The sequence below is a fragment of the Protopterus annectens genome, chromosome 10.part0, assembly GCF_019279795.1.
Source record: "Protopterus annectens isolate FY-2018-M chromosome 10.part0, PAN1.0, whole genome shotgun sequence".
Classification (NCBI taxonomy): domain Eukaryota; kingdom Metazoa; phylum Chordata; order Ceratodontiformes; family Protopteridae; genus Protopterus; species Protopterus annectens.
Window position 1 is genome coordinate 1,520,922,003 of NC_056744.1, and position 21,616 is coordinate 1,520,943,618.

General features: G+C 40.2%; 1 protein-coding gene across 4 annotated transcripts in view; it reads right to left on the reverse strand.

Annotated features, from left to right (window-relative positions):
* LOC122813703 (zinc-binding protein A33-like) overlaps positions 1-12,690 on the reverse strand; it is a 596,671-nt gene extending 583,981 nt beyond the window's left edge. For all 4 annotated transcript variants that reach the window (XM_044086161.1, XM_044086160.1, XM_044086159.1 and 1 more), the window contains exons 1-2: positions 12,287-12,690; positions 108-203 (exon numbers count right to left, since the gene is read on the reverse strand). In XM_044086161.1, coding sequence (XP_043942096.1) covers positions 108-203; positions 12,287-12,679 — 489 coding nt within the window. In that variant the 5' untranslated portion in view covers positions 12,680-12,690. The remainder of the gene's footprint in view (positions 1-107; positions 204-12,286) is intronic.
* Positions 12,691-21,616: the final 8,926 nt, after the last annotated feature.

Genomic DNA, 21,616 nt, shown 5'->3' on the forward strand with positions numbered 1-21,616 from the left:
TGTTATAAATATAAAATGGGGAATATTAACTATAAAGATCCCAAGGATTTTTTATTCACTTTGGGGTAGAAATGGATATGAAAAGTTACAAAATATGATTAACTTACATTAAGGCCTGTGACTGCTTGCTCCTGTTTTACATTTGCTTCTTGAGCACCTTCCAGAATGCATTCCATATTAATTGAGGCCTGTTTCAAAAATTCCTAGAGAAATGGAAAACTATGAGATGCTTAAAGAATGTGCACATATACTAGCTTTGTACTTGATGCTGTATCAATTAATCTTTTCAAAGGTGTGATTACCTGGCAGTTGGTGCAGAGTTTCGATGTGAGGTATTCCACCTACAAGCAGTACCTGACAACATGTCTTTCTAGGCATAAAAAACAACTAACCTTGCATTTAGAAGGGGAATTCAGTAGTATATATATTAATTTAGGTAAGGAGGCATTGCAGGTTCATCTTTCATGATGTCATGGCAGGAATTTTCAGCTCTGAAGAAACAAATTCAGGAGGATGTCCTTATCAACAAAATAAAATGCAAAAACAGCATACTTTTGGAATCAAAGACTATATAATTTAGTGTTTTATATAGTAAGAGGGTTATATACTCCTCCAAAGCTTTGTTACACTTGCTTCAGAACATGACCACTATACTTTAATTATTCACAAAGTGATAGTGTTGTGAGTAAATATAGATATGCTCCCACAGCCACTGTCAGTGGAGGGTCTAAAATAGTGGTAAATATTTAACACATGTAGCCAAGGAGTGCTGTCCCTTCACTAGAAGCACATTTATGACTATACAACTATGAATGTTTTCAAGGATTTTGAATGCTGCTAGGCCAAGAAGCAAAAAAAAAAAAAAATCCTGTTGCTGAGCAGTGCACACTAATATGGATTAGTCTGGAATATTTTAGGTTCACTGGCAGACGAGTCTGGCTTTGTCTAGAGAAAAAGATATCATGGGGATTGGAAATATGTTGGCTAATATATGGAATCTCCAAGAAGAGAGGTGCAGTCCAACCCTGTTGAATCAAATATGACTCTCAAACATCTCCCTCTGGACTCCCCTAGAATGACATCAATTGCTGAGCTAATTGCTGAAGTCCATTATTTTATGCTTATACTGTAGCATTATTTATAGTGTTGGTAAGATACATTGTAGCATTATTTATGGAGTTCGTAGGATACATTGTTGCATTACTTATGGTCTTGGTAGGATACATTATAGCATTATTTATGGTGTTGGTAGGATACTGATATCCAAACCAATAAGAATGTGGTAGGATACTGCTCAAGGTGTTTTCCAGCCTCTGATACACGTGATAAAAGCTCAGCCATGCCCCTTGTTATATCTTCTAAGTCAGAGTGTCAAATATCATTCATTCCCATGTGTGCAATGTCCAGGTCATGTGGCTATTTGGGGTGATGGTATCAAACAGCCTTAGTGACACTGGATATTCTGGCACGTAAGAGACATATGACTGTTTCTATTTATTTGTTCGGCTAGGTGACTGGTGCATCACTATCTCAAACTACAAAGTTACCTATGACAAGGATGTTATCATGTGTGATGGTATGCTCTGGCTGCTTTAGAGGCTTCAGCATACTACTTAAGTGACCTTTGCTTGTGATGGAAATAATAATGTGCTTTGTTACTGAGGTGTGATAATGTAGTTGAGTTCTAGACCCAGTAATGCATTGCCTAGGAAGCCTAAGGGGTACTCAGAGAGATTCTATTAGTGCATTAGCATAAGTAGGTTTGGGGTACTGACATGATGTTGTTTTTTGGGTGTGTAGTGAGCACTGGTGACTTTCGTACGTGATGGCCATGAGAGGTATGATGACAGTTTAAATAGGTATCTATACCTCTCACATGCATATTCAGTGTTTGCTAACAGTAGAGGGTTGCCAGTCAGCATGAGGCAGTTCCTACACTGACTTGATATACCTAAAGCTAGACAGTGGACAACAGAATAAGTACAAGCAGACTGTGGTCCCAAGGTCCTGGTGATATGGCAGTCAGTATAATTAGGTTTGGGTGATATACCATTTACCTATATCTGTATATCAGTTTCTAGGTAACATGACACTATGTTTAGCAGGTATTATGCATAAACATAGCAGACAACCACTTTAGCTATTATGCAGAAACATAGCAGAGTAAAAAACAAATGAGTTATGATATTCTCAGTGCAGAACAGTGTGTGGGCTGTATCTTTAAGAAGCATTTCCAAGTGTAGCACATGCATATAAATAGCGAGCACGTGCAGGCAGCAGTGCCATTTTGAGACAGCAGCCAGAGTGTGAACATGTATGAGTGTGGTAGTCAGTCTGTTTATAGTTATATTTGAGTTTAAGTTACTAAGCCTCAATCCTCCTTCTTCTTTCGGCTTTTCCCGGTTAGGGGTCGCCACAGCAGATCACCTGTCCACTCATGATTGGCAGTGGAGTTTTACAGTGTCAAGTTGCCAGCCTGGCACCCAACCTTCCACAGAAGGCACACACACACACACACACACACACACACACACACACACACACACACACACACACACACACACACACACACACACACCTAGGGCCAATTTAGAGTGTTCAATCCACCTACAGCATGTCTTTGGGATGTGGGAGGAAACCGGAGCAAACCCACGCAACCACAGGGAGGACATGCAGACTCTGCAGAGAAGGCACCCCAGCCAAGGATCGAACCAGAGAACTTCTTGCTGTGAGGCGGCAACGCTAACTGCTGCACCACCGTGGCCACCCACTAAACCTCAATCCTGATGTGTTTATATATAGCAACGCTGTTTGAAGACAACCCACAACTGTTTGTCTGTTTTAACTTGAGCAGATGAGCAACATGGTGCCAGACCAGGATTTAGAAGACAGCTTCTCCAAGCCATGAGGTACAGAGTTAACAGTGAAGGCATGTTGAACAGACTGGGTGTAAAAGAGGGCCAGAAATGAACTACAGGTAACCAAAACTTGCACAAATGATTTATTTTATAAAAGAAACAATATGGAGCATTTGAAGGCTACAGAATGTATTATTAATCAAACGAATAGCACAAAAATGTATTATTAATCAAACGAAATGCACAAAATGCATTACTGATTAAAAGAGATGTTCAGAATTATGATATTTGATAAAATTATCAGAAAAGTTCATAACGGGTTCAGAGTTGCCTCAGAGTTGCATAACGAGCATATTTAAAATAAAACGAGCATGTTTAAAATAAAACGAGCATATTTAAAATAACACGAGCATGTTTAAAGTAAAACGAGCACAAGAAAAGTATAATGAGTATGAAAAGAGGTTAAATGGGCATAACGAATATAAAAGGTCTTAAAGGGCTTATTAAGTTTAAGAAAAGAAAGGCGACTGCATGTTTTTTGGCAAACGACTGTATTTTGGGCAGGAGCTACTATTTCTTATTGACCAAAGCTATTCAAAGTATGACTAAAGTTGTTCGGAGGATCTCAGAATGTATAAAATGCTTGCAGTGTGTGCTTTAGTACTGTGCATTTATTCTGAAGAGTTTACTGTGTGCAAAGTGCAACTATTTTGCAAATTACAGTCAGAATACAGCAATTTCGAAAAGTTTCTTGTGCTGTGTACATTTAGTCGCAGAGTGAAGCCATTTCAAAGTGATTTTTACACTGTACAGGTATTTAGTAAAGTACAACCATTTTGGAAGCGTTTCAGAGTGCTGTACAGTTTATTCACAAAGTGCAGTCATTTTGAAATGTTTCTTACTCTGAGCTTTTTCTGCCCAGTTTATTCTCAAAGTGCAATCATTTTGAAATGTTTCTTACACTGATAAGAGGTGGTTTCACAAAGTACAGTGATTTCAAAAGTGTTCTTGTGCCACAGAGACTTATTTCACAGAGTTCAGTTATTTAGAGGTTTGTTGTGCTATTGGGCAGTGTGTGTGTGTGTGTGTGTGTGTGTGTGTGTGTGTGTGTGTGTGTGTGTGTGTGTGTGTGTGTGTGTGTGTGTGTATGTTCATACATAATTGCAAAAGCCTTCACTAGTGTATGTTAATATGGCAGCGGTGTTTCGCAGACCAAGTCCACTTGTATTTGATAATAATACTGCAGAGAATTGGAGAGTATTTGAGCAGGAATACAATATTTTCATACAAGCAGCTTTTTCAGACAAAGATTCACATCAGAGGCCATTGAGAGATAGCGCTCATTTGTGTATGCATCAGCAATATATGCAGGAGAGGGGAAAAACTGTCATATTGTTGTACCAACTTAATCAAGTGAAGATCATGTGTGCTTGAAATGTAAATTTAGAGAAATGTGCAAGCCTCAGACAAATGTTAATTAGGGAGGCACCTATTTAATACTAGAGACTAAAAGCCAGGAGAAACTTTTGCAGCTTACATTAATGACTTGAGGAATAAAACTAAAAAGTGCAGGTTTGGTGATCTGAAAGACATGTTGATAAAGGACAGGCTTGTGTATGTTGTTAATAATGCTGCAGTGAGAAAGATTTTGCTTTGTGACAGTGACTTAACGTTGAACAAAGTTGTTGAGATTTGTCAAATCCATGAGCTCACAGAAAGGCACACGAGTATGCTTGCACATGATAAAAGCATGGTTTCAGCAGGCTCCAGAGTAAACATAGACAGCATGCAGCACATGGCTAGCAGAAACAGGCCCAAGCATATGGCAGCTGCAGCCTCTGTAGGTTTCACAGGGAAAACCCATAGCTTTCCAGAAAATTCCAAGACTAACTCAGTAAAACAGACATGCTCAGTGCAGTATAATGGTGAGTCAGCAAAACTCAAGTCAAGTTTTATTGTCAACTGTCATAATTGTGGTGCCAATCATGAGTCTAAAAGGGAGAAGTACTTAGCATTTGGTTAGCAATGTCACAAGTGTAAAAAATGGAACCATTTTCAAAGGTTTTGCAAATCAAGCAAACCTCACTCAGTTACAAAGAAGGGTCACTTAAAAAAGCAAGTTGATTATGTAGAAAGCTGCAACCCTACTTTCTGTGTAGATGGTATATCAGTGGTTGGTGAAAAGATTAATGCAGTAGATTTGTTGGTAAAGAATGAAGTGTTTTGTACTGTCTTGATCAATGATAAACCCAGAGAGCTCAAAGTAGACACTGGTTCAAAGTGTAATGTTATGTCAACAGAAATATTTGCTAAAAATATGAGCTGGTGAACAATGTAATTTGGCTAATTGTGTGAAACTTGTTGCTTATGGAGGTGAAGAATTTCAAACCGAAAGCTCAGTAGTGCTTTCATGCTATTTGGCTGGGAACAGCTACAGCTTGCAATTTTATGTAGTGCGAAGACCTGTGCAGTCATTGTTAGGTCTCAGGGACAGTTTGAGAATGAAACTGCTTTCTTTTACCAAAGAACTCCATCATGTAAGTACATGTTCTAGTTCCATTTTCACCAATGCTATTTTCTCAGAGTATGCTGATGTTTTCGTTGACAAGCTAGGCACACTTCCAGTTGTATACTCCATGAAAATAGACCCAGAGGTTAGTCCAGCAGTCAGACCAGCAAGGAGAGTTCCGATAGCTATGCAGAACAAAGTTAAGGCCCAGTTAGATAAAATGGTGCAACAAGGTGCAATTTGTCCTGTTACAGAACCAAATGAGTGGGTGTCGTCCATGGTAGCTGCTCATAAAAAGAGCTCAGATGAAGTCAGAATTTGCATTGATCCAAGAGACTTGAACAAAGTATTAGAGACCTCATCATCCTATGTGTACAGTCGAGGAAGTCACAGCTCTGATGCCAAATATAATTTTTTTTCTGTCCTAGATGCAAAGAGTTCATATTGTCAAGTGATGCTTGATTGCAAATCTTCACTACTGACTGCATTCAGTACCCCATTTGCAAGACAGATTTCTCAGGATGCCATTTGGAATAAATTCTGCAAGCAAAGCCTTTCAGCATGCAATGAAGCAAACTTTTTTGGTTTATCCATGTGCCACGATAGTAGATAATTTATTGGTAGGAGGCAATGGTGAAGCAAAGCATGACAAAAACCTCAAGAAAGTTCTAGAGCATGTGATGTGAACTTGAAGCTCAGTCCTCTGAAGTGTAAATTCAGACTACCAGAAGTTACATATGTAGGCCATTTTTCACTTGCACTGACTTACGACATGAACCATCTAAGCAAGCAGCCATTCTTGAGAAGCCAACCCTGGACAATATCCAAGCCCTACAGAGTTTCCTTGGTATAGGTAACAATTTGAGCAAGTTTATATCCGACTTCAGTGAATTGACAGCGCCATTAAGAGAGATGACATGAAAAATGTTGCATGGTCATGGCTGGAACAGCACCAGAGATCATTTGATACCCTCAAGCAGAAAATTGCCAGCCCACCTACATTAAGATACTATGATGTCAATAAACCATTCTTTCCTGTGATGCTTCAAAATCTGGTTTTGGTGCAGTTATTCTTCAAGAAGGCAGAGCAGCAGCCAATGCATCTAGTACTGTTACCCAAACTGAAATGCAGTATGCACAAATTGAGAAAGAACTTTTGGCAATTGTGTTCGCATGTTCGAATTTTCATGATTATATTTATGGCCGAGCTATTCAGATTGAGACTGATCATTAACCTGTAGTCACTATTTTAAAGAAGCTTATCCATACAGCTCCAGCAAGATTACAAAGAATGATGCTCAGATTACAAAAGTACAACATCAAAATGGTCTACACAAAAGGCAAACTTCTTTATCTGCCTGATACCTTATCCAGATCACCCCGAAATACTATGGAATAACTTGATGCAGAGAATTTTGACTTCAATGTCATGGAAGTGTATAATTTTTTACCACGAGACTTGATGAGCAGTGAGATCATACAAAGACTAATCCAGTACTGCAAAAGCTCAACCACTTCATTAAAGCCGTATGGCTGTCAAAGCGATCTTGTGTACCGCCAGAAATGCTGATGGAAGATGGTATTATTTTCAAAGGTCCTAAAGTTGTTGTTCCTACTTCCTTACAACATGAATATATCCAGATTTTACATCGTGGCCACCCAGGTTCTGATTCTACAAAAAGAAGGGCGAGATGACTAGTATTTTGGCCTTCTCTGTCAAACGACATCGATAAAGTACTTTCATCTTGTTCAGTATGCAATAGTACTAAACTGCATTTGCAAAAAGAGCCACTTCAGCTAAGCCAAATTCCTGAACTACCTTGGTCAACAGGAGACACTGACATATCCGAGTGGAAAAATCTTTACTTAGTGTTGGTAGACTCTTGTTTGAACTGGTTTGAGATTGATTTGTTGCCTAACCTAACATCCAGTACTGTTATTACTAAGTTGAAGCATCATTTCTCAGTCCATGGTAGTCCACATAAACTTATCTCAGACAATGGTACCCAGTTTACCAGTCAATTGTTTCACAAATTTGCACAAGAGTGGGACTTTGTTCGTATTACTAGCAGTCGAGAATACCCACAGTCAAATGGCCTGGCTGAGCATGCGGTACAGAGTGCAAAGCAATTGTTAGTGAGGTCAAAGCATGATAATATTTATGTCTTTTTGAATTTTCTCAATCTCACAAATATACCTTGTGACAGCATACTTGGCTCACCTGCTCACAGACTTCTATCTAGGCAAACCAGAATAACCTTGCCTATCAGATCTAGCTTGTTGGTGCCTAAAGCTAAAAACAACAAAGCAATCAAAGCCCAACTATTCAGAAAGTGTTATTTTTAGAAGTCTAGCTATTATAAAACAAGCAGATCTCTTTGTCCATTAAAAAAAGGAGAGACAGTGAGGATACAAATGGCGAAAGGCTTCGAAAGGATTGGTCAAGTGACAGGTATATGTGCCAAGCCGATATCCTGCTTCATAGAATCAGGATTTATAGATTACAGGAGGAACCGCAGCACCTCATTCCTGTTGCAGAATCAATATTGCAGCATCATACCTGTGATACAGACTTGATGTCCTAGATGTCTCCAAAGTTGAACATTCAGTAAAGACAGTCCCCATTGCTAGACCTAGTTCTAAATTTTATATTACATAATTTGGTCGTATTTCCAGACCCAGTGTGAAATACACAGCAACCTGGACACGATTGTTTATGTGTGTGTGTATATATATATATATATATATATATATATATATATATATATATATATAGTTTTGTATAATTGCATGTCAAAGGCTTATTTCTGTACAATTCTATGTCAATTAGCATGAGCTATTTCTCAAAGAGGGAGGATGTAGAACAATGTGTGTGCTGTATCTTTAAGAAGCATTTGCAAGTGTGGCACATGCATATAAATATCAAGCACGTGTAGGCAGCAGTACCATTTTGAGAGAGCAGCCAACATGTGAACATGTATGAGTGTGGTAGTCAGTCTGTTTATAAGTTTATTTGAGTTTAATTTGCTAAGCCTTAATCCTGATGTGTTCGTCTGTTTTATCCTGACCAGAGAAGCGACACTCAGTATGATACGTCATCATATTTAACACAAAATGGGCAGACAGTTAGAATGTGTTATGTGCACTGGTGCTATAATGTAGATATGATTCACAGTACATGCGTGGGTGCCACGTAAGTGTGAGAAGCATGCACTCACTGTCTACTGAGCAGCGTGGCTTAGTGCAGTCATGCACACAATGCAGCATGCAGCAGCTCAGCATGAATAACCACCAAAAGTACCAAAGTATGATATAAAGTAGCCAAAAACAACAAAGTAGCTACTAGGACTAGCACTGCAATCAGCCAAGAGTGAATTCAGTGCCAGGATTAAATACAGCAGTAGAAAGAGGGAAACAGAAAATGCCTATAAGGAAAACTACAAACAGGTATAGCCATGCTCTGTGACACCTGTACACATAACCCCACCCCTTTTTTCTCAGTTTACAAAGCAATCCATATTTTCCCAAAGAGGCCAGTAATTGATGAGATGTCTGGGCTGTGTGTATTGTATGCTGTAAGTACAGCGTACACATAGAAACACAATGCTCTCTGATGTAAGTACATCCCTAATTAACAATGTCTGCAAACAATTTTATTGTAATAGCATTTGTAAAAGAAGCTGGTGCCCCCTCCACCCCTGACTACTTCTTAATGAGTTTAAGGGGGGGGGGGTAGTCCTTATTTACAAATCAACATCATTTTCATGGGAGATCTAAACTATCCATCTATAAACTGGGAAACATAGTTATGGGATTATGATAGACATAGTTTGCAGAAAGTGTAAATTACTATTACACTTTAAAATAAATAAATGTGTAGTATATACATTACTGAAGTAAAGTAACCCTGTAATACAAAACTTTGTATAAGGCAGTAAACTAAATGCTAAGTAACCCAATCAGTGTGCAGCAATCATGCTTCTAACAAAGTTTGTAATTCATGCTGAGGCCACAGCACAATCCACCATTTTTAACAATAAAACAATTAACCATATGTCAGTCACTGCTGTAATCAGCATCATATTAGCACCTATGGTTTACAGGTTCATAAGTTTATACTAGGCTAACAACTACTAGGGGCCCTTATACGCCTAGGCATGCAACCCAAATGTGACCCACAAATTTGATTTATATAGGGGTAATTTACTGAGTGCCTCTGTCCATCAGAGACATAGGCACCAGACCAAGGGTGAGTTTCCAATTACCCATTTGTGCAGACAAAAGCCAAACTGCCAGTTTATTTGTGTCCTTATATAATGCGGACAATAGATGGGCTGGAGAGCTTAGAAAGATAAGTAAGTGTCTGTTCCCCTTGTCTTTTTGTCAGTGCTGTGCCTCTACCTTACAGAGCCAGAGCTACCAACCAGACCATTTTTCTAGTCCATGCCTAATAATGCATACTTAACTAATAAGGGTACAACTGCTCCTGACCTTCTGCAACAGCCTGTTGTTTTAAACTGTAATAGAAATGCTGTCTAGCAGAGAGATATATACCACTGTACATGGTAAAAGTCCCTGAAGTGTATATCATATAACAGTAACGTTCCAGTACACAGACAGGATACTAGTCCTCACAGGTAGATCATTTATACAAAGAAAATATACAGAATTGTGTACTGATATGCCATTTAAACAGCTATGCATGACTAGGCTAAAACCATGCAACTGAAAGAGGTATGCCAGAACATTCAAATGCTACAAGGGAGCCTGACCTTGTGGCACATGGGAAAGACTTCTGACTGTGACCAGAGTTCAGTTAGCAGCCATGGCACTGGAAGAGTTAGGCAGGGGTGGGGGGTGAAGGGGCATGACTCATTTACCTCTTCCAGGGGGAGCGGGTGGTGTTTGTATGTACTCAGGAACACAGTGGGTGGTACTAACTTCCTGGTGGAGAGCTAGAAGCTCACTGCTCATGCTTTGGAGGGTGGCACACTGGCACTGAGGAGTTAGGTGGGGGGGTGAAGGGGCATGGCTCATTTACCTCTTCCAGGGGGAGCGGTTGGTGTTTGTATGTACTCAGAAACACAGTGGGTGGTACTAACTTCCTGGTGGAGAGCTAGAAGCTCACTGCTCATGCCTTGGAAGGTAGCACTGAGGAGTTAGTCAGGGGGGAGTGAGAAGGCATAGCTGATTTACCTCTTCCAGGGGGAGCGGTTGGTGTTTGTATGTACTCAGGAACACAGTGGGTAGTACTAACTTCCTGGTGGAGAGCTAGAAGCTCATGCCTTGGAGGGTGGCACACTGACACTGAGGAGTTAGGTGGGGGGGGGTGAAGGGGCATGGCTCATTTACCTCTTCCAGAGGGAGAGGGTGGTGTTTGTGTGTACTCAAGTTCATTGCTCATGCCTTGTAGGGTGGGTTAAGGAAGCTTAGAAGAAATACCCCTTTCAAAAGTGAGGGAATGGTTTCTGACATCATCCCACTGCATGCCCTTCCTTCCCCTGTGCTTTGCTGGCTGTCTGCATTAGGGCTGAGGGAAACTATAGCAGAGGGACAGATGATGGACAGACAGCAGGGGTAAAGAGTGGCAAAAAAATGCATATGCTACAAGTACATTCAGAGTAATTACTTATTACATAATTATAATGAAAATATCTAGAAATTCTGTTTTCAAAAAGAATGGTGTGAGACAGTCTGATAAGCAATATTAACGGCCAAAATCACTTAGAATAATAAGAAAGATCTAGAATTGCATATCAGATTAAAACACAGCAGTGAATTAACATACAAAAATAACATAAAACATAAAAAAACTCTAAATGAAGTCAGCATGTGAGCTTGCTTAACAGTAGGCACACCCAGTACCACAAGAAAATCACTCACATGACACAAGGTTAAGTAGAACACAAACCAAAAAAACAAGAAAGAAAAATACTAATATGGAATTCACTCTGCATTAGTCAGATTTTTTTTTAATTGCAGTAAACATGTTGGATGGTGAATAATTTATATATGGGCTGATTCCATATTACCAGGAACCAAGTAAAAACAGTCTACAAACAAACAGGACGAACCAGCTGTAGCCACAAACACCAAGGAGTCCCAGATATTTTCAAGCAGATACACTTTAATCGAACTGAGCGCTTTCATCTAATGTAACATAGACTTCATCAGAGTTAATGCACCAGGTGAAAGGCGCTCCATTTATATCACCCAGTCTCAAAATCTGCTCTGAGTGTGACAAGTGTCCTTGTCGCAGAAATACACAAACTTAAACTTGTGGTCATACAAAGATGCCTGCATCACCTACATATTGCAGGTAATCCAACACATGTACTGCTACATGACAGAAAATAGCTTTGTCATTGAGATATATATATGTGTGTGTGTGTGTGTGTGTGTGTGTATGAAACTCAATAAAAGGTTTGCACCATAAAAGTATTATCTTCCAGTAATATTGTCTCACCCATTAAGGGCCAAAAAACATGTCCAGTTCTTCAGGATGTTCATATAGCAGTTCTCTTGCCAGCCTGCATGTTCCTCAGTCGGGGGGGGGGGGGGGGATGGGTGTTATCAAGTAAGTCAAAACTTCTGTTTTGCTAATTTCTCTCCAGTGAATATTTTCAGGAAGCTGTAACTATTGTATTACAGTTTTCTTACTGCATGTCAAACTGAATATGCAATAATTTTTCTGTTTGCAATCTGTATTTGTATACTGTAATCATCTTATTTTTAATATCCTCTAACTGTTACTATAACTGTATCATTGTCTCACCAGACTGTTACTAAAACAGTACAGCGTCTAAAAAATAACTACATTAGGACTCATATTCAAGGAGAACATTCAGAAACAAATGCAATGCTACAGATAATTCAAATGTTGTTTTTTACAACCTGCTAAGATTATACTGCCCCTTACCTGATATGTTCCCATTGCTTCTGGCAGGGTTATAATAGGGTGACCATGATGTTTAGGTACACACAGAGTACAAAGCAATGTCTCATCTTCCATGCAAAACAATTCTCTAATCTTCTCATGTTCCTTGCACACCTGCTCGGGTTTTGGATCCGGTTTTATAATCAGTTCAGTCAGCCTAGCCAATTTTCGATTAACTGTAAATTTTCTTGTTGAAAACTCACATCTGCACTCAGGGCAAGAGAGAATGTTAGCCTTGTTCCAATATACCGTGATACAGTGCTCGCAGAAATTGTGCCCACAGTCAAGTATAACTGGAGTCTTAAACGTTTCCAGACAAATAGGACAGTATAACTCTTCTTCAAAGTCTTCAGTCTGTTTGTTGCATGCCATCATGACAAAAGTCAGTCTGCTAGTTTCAGTTCTATGCAGTTTATAAAGAAGGATGTATTTAAAAAAATGCTTATGTAATTTAAAGGGCTAGTATAGTATAAAACAAGAATGTTATTTCATACTACATTATTTAATAATATTTATTTTACTAAATAGCTGTTATTAACAGCTACACATGAAGCACTTGTAAATCATTGCTCTGAAGTCAGTTAAATGGAGATGGATTATCCAGATTTCTCATGTATTCATTAAATCATTCAATTTCTGATACCCACCTTATGTTTTTCAGGGTCACAGGATAGCCATAGCCTATCCCAGAACTCAGTGCAATTCAGGAAAACTAACCCTTCACTGGATGCTAGTCCCCCTGACAGGACACACACACACACACACACACACACACACACACACACACACACACACACACACACACAGTCACTCACATACTCTTTTCACACCTACAGCCAATTTAGGAACTCATTAGTTCACCTACATGCATTTATTTGGGATGTGTAAGGAAACCAGAGCATCCAGTGAAAACTCACAAAGTCACAGGAAAGACATACATGCTCCACAATGATGGTATGCCATTGGGAAACTGAATCAGAGAACCAAGCACTGTTGGGCAGCCACGGTAACTGTTGCACTACTGTATGTGCATTAAACAAAAGGAATTTACAGAGATTTGCTATCATCAAAGCAACACTTGTCAAATAACAGTGCTGAATAATGGAGCAAAGTGAAACAATAATGTTATACACTGGCTTCATTCCTGCAAATTTCCCTGTAAGTTAACCATTACTAGTATCTACCCATCTAAACATACACACATAGGTTCATAGGTTCATACTAGGCTATCTGCCCTAGGGCATTTATAAGCCTAGCCAGAATGTGTTTGGCTTTCGCCACCCATTTTAAATTTATTTTGCTATGCCCTTTTTTGAGGTTAGTATACTGTGCCTCTGTCTAACAGTGACACAGAAGTGATACCCGGGGTAAACCTACGATCTCCCATCCACTCATCAAGATTCCTCTTGAAGAGAGTCAATGGGGGACTCTGCCTAACCTGGACTGGGATTTTATTCCAGAGTGAAGGGAGCGTCTGGGTTATGAATCTGTCCCTCCAGCATATCCTATTTATTTCAGTGCTGAGGTTCAAGTCTCTCGAGCACGTAGCTCGATGGGATTTTCTGAGGTGCAGCATGTCCATTAATTCCGGGTTGGACATGGCTTTATACGTCAGGCACAGATCGCCTCTGAACAGGCGGTATGCCACTGAGTAGAGCTGGAGTTTCTTTAACCAGGCAGCATATGGCTTCTGTTTGAGCCCTTTGATCCTCTTGGTGAGGTACTTTTGGGGTCTTTCCAGTTGCTGCAGGTGTCTGGTAAGGTACATCCCAAAAGGGGCATTGTACTCAATTATGGGCCTGATGAGGGATGAGTAAAGAGGCACGATGACCTCCCCTGATCTAGATGTGAATCCCTTCATGATTAGGTGGGCTATATAAAATGTTTTTCTAACCACTTTGGCCACGTGGTTGTCAAATGAGAGATTGCTATAAACTTGGGTCCCCAGGTCCCTAATTACTTCTTCTGTACTTAATGGATTACCACCTATGTGGTAATTTGTGGGTACTTTGTTTTTGCCAAAGGGGATGACTATACACTTTTTGGCATTTAGCTTGAGGCCATGGCTCTGACACCAGTTGTCTGTTTCTATGAGGCCCTTTAGGAGGATGCTTGTGTCGGCTGGAGAGTCGATTATGGCGCCCAGTTTGCAGTCATCAGCGAACTTTGTCAGCCACAGTCCTTCCGTGTTGGCCTGTACCTCCGAGAAATATATACCGAACAAGAGAGGTCCCAGGACTGAGCCTTGTGGGACACCACTTGTAACTGGTTTGGAGTCTGACATGACTCCAGCAATTCTAACCATGTGGGTTCTGTCCTTGAGCCAATTTGCAATCCATCTAGTGACATAGGGGTTTATATTTAAGCTGGTGAGCTTATCTATAATGCCCGAGTGGGGTATTGTATCGAAGGCTTTTGTGAGGTCCAGGTAGGCTGTGTGGACCACCTTCCCCTCGTCAATGGCCTTGGTGACTGTTTCAAAGAAATCAACCAGGTTTAAGAGGCAGGATCTGCCCTTAACAAAGCCGAACTGGGTAGGATCCAGTGTGTGTAGGTCCCCAATATCTTTATTTATGAGGTCCATGATGATCCTTTCCATAGCTTTGCAGACCAAGCTAGTCAGGCTTATGGGGCGATAGTTTCCAGGATCCATTGAGGCACCACCTTTATGAAGAGGGACCACTGCTGCTGTACGCCACTCTTTGGGCACATATCCTGTAGTAAGGCTGAGACTGAACAGTAGTTTTATGTTTGGGTTTATATCTTCTTGGAGTTCATGTAGGACACAGCCCGGGACACCGTCTGGTCCCATTGATGCTGTGTTTTTTGCTTTGGAGAGGGTGGCTCTTACCTGAGCATCTGAGATGTCAGGGGGGCAGCACTCTGCTGGGATAGATATTTGCCCTTTTGGTGAGGAGGGGGGGGGAGATTGCGCTGAACCTGTCAGCTATGATGTTGGCAATGTCTGTGGGTTCGGTGTATTTTTTGTCATTTTGGACTAATTCTGAGCATATCTGGGATTTACCACCCAGGTTCCTAACATAACTAAAGAAAGTCTTGTGATTATCCTTAGTGTCCTGTGCAATTTTTCTCTCGAAGCTGGCCTTAGACAATTTTATGTGTGCCCGTAGTTTTTTGCTAATACTGATCAGTGATGCCTTCCCTTTTTGGGATTTTGCTCTATCATTTAGTAGCTTCCTCCTTCTATTGTACAGTTTGCTTATGGCTGGGGTCCACCAGACAGGACGTCTGCCTTTGGAGGATTGGGTCTTGGTTTTATTTGGGATCGCATGATCCATGCATTCCTGAAGGTGTTCATAGAATGCGTTTATAAAGGATTCTGCGGTCCGGGCCGTATTTTCCACAGGCCCGGGGGCTTTGAAGGATTCCACCTCAGTTTTGAGCAGTGTGAAATTTGCTTTAGAGAAGTTTTTCTCTGTGGTTTTCTGGGCAGGGGGTGGGATCAGGATGTGAATATCCAGTGAGATTAGTTTATGGTCTGATCTTACCAGTGAGGGATACACTTCTGGTCTGAAGCATAGAGTCCCCATGTTGGTGATGATCAGGTCCAGTATGTTTTCCCCTCTTGTGGGAGTGGTAACAAGTTGTTCCATAGCATTTGAGTTTATAAATTCTAGGAACCTTTGGGCTAGTGTGTTGGAGCTAGAGTAATGCTCCCAGTCTATGTTTGGGTAGTTGAAGTCGCCCAATATAATGGTGTTTGGAGAGACCTTCATATTTTCCAGTGTTCTCAGGAAGGCCGAGTGGGGTTCCTGGGTTTGGGAGGGTGGTCTGTAGCAGGCTATAATCTGGAAGGCAGTTTTACCCACTGTTAGTTGCACATGGATAGTCTCTGATGCTTTGTGCTTTGCCACCAACCTGGAGGTGTGGGTATCTTTGATGAATATCGATACTCCCCTCCTTTTGTGCTTCGGTACAAGTTTTGGGGCGAAAACCATGGTATGCGGTATAACCTGGCAGTGCTGGGGTGCTCTCGAGCCCTGAACCAGGTTTCTGTTACTGCACAGATATCGATGTTCTCCATGCTAAGGAGAGTTTCGAGTGTGTGCATCTTGAGGTTTAGACTTCTGGCATTGAGTAGCATTACTCTTAGTTTCTTATCCCTTGTGATACCTATGGAGGTGGGTTTGTCTTTTGAGCCTTGCCTAAAAAAGGCACTATGGGGGTAGCAAGAGTCTTTGCCAATATCCGAAAGCCCAGGGGTGACAGGTGCAAGCCGTCCCTAGCGAAGCATCGTGGCTTGTCGAGCATATCATCCCAAGCTGACAGGCATTGGATCCCCTTTGAATGACACCAGTACTTAAGCCAATTGTTGAAATTGATCATCTTGTCTTCATACTTTGGCATCATTCTTGGTGAGGGTAAGATGCTACTCAAGGACAGGGTCATACCGGCCTGGGCTACATGCTCAGAGAGCTCGTTTATGTCTCTTTTCATGTAGTCCAGGGAGGTATGTCTCAGGTCATTCACACCAGCATGGACAATGACTGAGTCATATTTGTACTTGCCTTGGAGTGACCTGAGTGCTTGTGTTATGTGGCGGATCCTATCGCCCGACAGGCTGCTCACAGTGACCCTCTCCTTGTTCAGCCTGGTGAGCGGGACGTCAGTGTGCCTGACGATAGTCACCTATTACAAGTGTATCAGGTGTGTTGTTTAGTCTTAAGGGCTGTGACTGTTCGGCACACTGGCTTTGTGAGATATGTGTTGCACGTGTTTTGTTTTGGGGTAGCAGCTGTTTGGGTGTCTGCTTTGGAGGTCTCTGCTGCTTCGGCAGATCTTTATTTAGAGCCTCCGAGTATGTTTTTGTGTGATTATGTGTTTGGTTTGCTGTCGTGGTAGGTCTATGTGAGACTGGAATTGTAGTGAGTGTGGTTTCCTTCTCCTCCTGACTGGTTATGCCAGTACTGAGTTGAGAGAGCTTAGCCTCCAGTTTGGCTATATGGTTGCATCTCTCACATGTGTTGGAATTTGCTGGGAGGAGGAGAGGGTTGTCTGAGTACATGAGGCAGTTGTAACATTGCCTCAAGATTCCCAGATTCACCAGCTGGACCAGAGAGGAGATTGACAACTCACCTTTGGACATGCTAGAATAATATTGGGAATTCCTTAATAATTGAAAACCAGGGCCAGTGGGGCGTGAGGGTGTAGTGCTTTTAATTTTTAGTGCTGACTTATATAATTGCTTTAGTGAGCAAGTGCCAGGTAACTTAAGTGCAATGTGTTACAGGTAACTTAAATGCAAAAATGACAAACAGTAACTTTCTTTCAAGTGAAACAAGGAAATAAGTACAGTAAGCAATGCAGATATCACTAGTGATCCACAGAAGCTGAGAAGCACGTATTAGGTGGAATTAGCATTCCAGGGAAATAACAAGCGAACAAACAACAAGCATATAAACAAAGCTAGATTCAGCAGGCCTGGATCTAGTCTATGCTACAGCAAACAAGGTGTACCAATTTCAGTAAGATACAGTTCAAATATTCAGGCACTATAAACCTTTAACCAGAAATTCCCAGCTCAGAAGGGCAGAGTCCAGCCTCTTCTCCCACAAGAGTACAGACCACGAACCTTCTTAATGTAAAATAACTGGCCTGAAGCCAAGTGCTTAAACCAGAACTAATACACTTTAAGAATAACAGACACTGGGCTCTCAATTAGCAGTTCCCAACTTAGAAGGATGAAAGCTACCTGCCCTGCCACCACAGTGCATGCCACAAACCTTCCTAATGTATAACAACTGGTCTGAAGCCCAAGTGCTTAATCCAAAAGACTTAGAATGATAGCTACACTTTAATCAAGTTACTACCAAGCAGTAATAAATACAATTGAATACTTTAGAGAATGCCTGGATTAGTGCTCAAGTTACACAAACAAAGCTAGATCCAGCAGGCCCGAATCCAGTCTATGCCACAGCAAACAAGGCGCACCAACTTCAGTAAGAAGCAGTTCGGATATTCATGCACTATAAGCCTTTAACCAGAACGTCCCAGCTCAGAAGGGCAGAGTCCAGCCTCTCCTCCCACAAGAGTGCAGACCACGAACCCTCTTAATGTAAAATAACTGGCCTAAAAGCCCAAGTGCTTAAACCAGAATGAATACACTTTTAGAATAACAGACACTGAGCCCTCAAATCAGCAGTTCCCAACCTAGAAGGATGTAAGCTACCTGTTCTGCCACTACAGTGCAGACCACAAACCCTCCCAGTGCAAAACAACTGGTCCGAAGCCCAAGTGTTTAAACCAAAAGGCTTAGAATGAGTTACACCAAGCAGTAATACATACAATTGAGTACTTTTAAGATGATGCAAAAGTAAAAAAAAGTAAGTAGAAACACAAGTACAGTAAAAGCAGATGATTTTTTTTTTTTTTTTTCTGAATAAGTGCTGAGATCAAAGAAACAGATTTGAGTGCTGAAACTAGAAAACTGGCTAGTTATAAGGAAAAAAAACTAAGCTAGAAGGCTTCCCTCCAACACAGAAGGGCTTGGGGGCTCAGAAGCCTACAAATAGTCTATACCACTTAACAGGAAAGGCAGGAAACAAGCTTAAATTTTTTTTTCTGTTTCCCAGATGCTCTCTTTGTACACAGTAGGAGTGCCTGAAATCAGAATATGATCTCACTGCACTCAATTGAGTGAGCAAATGAGATGGGCCCAGAAGGAGTATCCAAACACAAATTTACAAGAGGGGCGGGCAGTTGCAAGGCCACTAAGATTAACACCAAAACAAAAACAGGGAGGGTGGGTGGAACTAACTGAAGAGCAGAGTCAAAACTTCCAGTTCAGTTAATATTCCACACAGTTAAAATCAATTTAAATACTGTATTTTTTTGAAAAAAAAAGAGCAGATAAAGGTACTTAAATTCTCTTATACGTCCAGTTGAATGCAGCAAGTCCTTAGCCGGCCAAAGCGGAGGTTTTTAAGCAGAAAATATTTCACACTGTACCACTTAAATAGGCAAGGACAGGAAATCAAAGAATGTGACTACCCCCACACCTGTAATTACTAGCAAATAACAAAGTTCAGCAAACACTGACTAACTTCCAATTCAGTTAATAGAGTCAAAACTTCCAGTTCAGTTAATATTCCTTCCACACAGTTAAAATCAATTTAAATACTGTATTTTTTGAAAAAAAAGAGCAGATAAAGGTACTTAAATTCTCTTATACGTCCAATTGAATACAGCAAGTCCTTAGCCGGCCAAAGCTGAGGTTTTTAAGCAGAAAATATTTCACACTGTACCACTTAAATAGGCAAGGACAGGAAATCAAAGAATGGGACTACCCCCACACCTGTAATTACTAGCAAATAACAAAGTTCAGCAAACACTGACTAACTTCCAGTTCAGTTAATAGAGTCAAAACTTCCAGTTCAGTTAATATTCCTTCCACACAGTTAAAATCAATTTAAATACTGTATTTTTTTGGAAAAAAAAAGAGCAGATAAAGGTACTTAAATTCTCTTATATGTCCAGTTGAATACAGCAAGTCCTTAGCCGGCCAAAGCTGAGGTTTTTAAGCAGAAAATATTTCACACTGTACCACTTAAATAGGCAAGGACAGGAAATCAAAGCATGGGACTACCCCCACACCTGTAATTACTAGCAAATAACAAAGTTCAGCAAACATACACATATGTGCCGCACAAATACAAAAATATGCATGCATGCATGTATATGGACTAGTACACTGCCAATGCCTTTTGAGTCAGTCGTAAACAGCCCATCATTTACCTTCTCCAGCCAGCCACCACCAATGAACACATGTATAATGTTAAAAAGTCATAAATAATGGAGGAAACAAAGGCTGTCCAAGGACCTTTTTAAATATTACTAATTCACTTAAAATGTAAATACAACAGCAAGTATTGCAACAATATGCATTTTCAGAACAATATGAAGTATAAAACATGAATGTCAATCTCCGAAGAAAGACAAAAAGCACCACACTAAACTGTGAACAAGTCGCTGGTAATGTCAGCTCCAACGAACGGTACAGAAAATAATCCAGTAAGTAACGTAAGGATAATACGCTATTAATCCACTGCCAAAATACCGGTAATACAACAAAATGCTTTATTCCACAAACAGAGAGACGTTAAACGCTACCAGCGTTTTTCGTTCTAAATAATATCAGAACTTCCTCTATCTGGGAGTAACTATCTGGCTGTTGTCTGAGGAAGTTCTGATATTATTTAGAATGAAAAACGCTGGTAGCGTTTAACGTCTATCTGTTTGTGGAATAAAGCATTTTGTTGTATTACCGGTATTTTGGCAGTGGATTAATAGCGTATTATCCTTACGTTACTTACTGGATTACTTTCTGCACCGTTCGTTGGAGCTGACATTACCAGCGACTTGTTCACATGAATGTCAATCTGACTGAATGTAATCTTCAGTAATTTACCACACTATTAAACATTTTATGAGGGATAACACAAAACTATGATGCAAAAATAAGGAAAATAGAAGAGTTATGACTGTAGATGAAAGCACCAGTAGGACTAAAGATATGAAGCAGCAGAAAAGCTTCACCCACAATTAAACCAATAGTGAGAGCAAACTTTTATATAGAGATTGAACTTTATTTATTTTTAGGCAAACATTTAAAGATGCATAACGTGAGTTCTGGACACACTGAATAAACTCCACCATGATATATTTGCTGTGCACCAGCTCCTAAAAGATCATGTTTTTAAAGATATCGAATGTACTTTTCTTTTCACACACACAAAAAAGTGTGTTTTGCAGCCTTTAAAAAATATAACAAGATTAAATTCAGAAGATACAACTTACTGAACTATGTTTATGGCATTAATATTCATAGGCAGGCAGGAGGCACTGGAGTCACTTTGTATTCCAGCTAATTAAGTTGGATTAGAGTAGATAAGTAATTGTAAATTAATTCTCCAATTGCCAAACTGTTAACTAATCATTAGTTTTCTGCCAAACTGTTCATTTAAAAGTTTGGCAATTACAGAACTAATTTGCAATTACTTACCTACACTAATCCACCTTAATTAGAGCTGGAACCCGGAGTGACTAAAGTGCTTCCTGGCAGCCCATGAATACTAATGTTGTAAACATAGCTCAGTGTGTTTAGTTTTCTGTGTGCAGAAACAATTTTTAAAAACATTTTATTTATAAATGGGTGTGAAATGGCCTTTTGTTTTTGTGTAAAAAAAGTTTTCACATGTATAAAGATGGATGCGAACACTTTTTATACAAAAACAAAAGGTCATTTCGAGCCTATAAACATGATCTTTAACTCTAATGAAAGCACTTAAACTT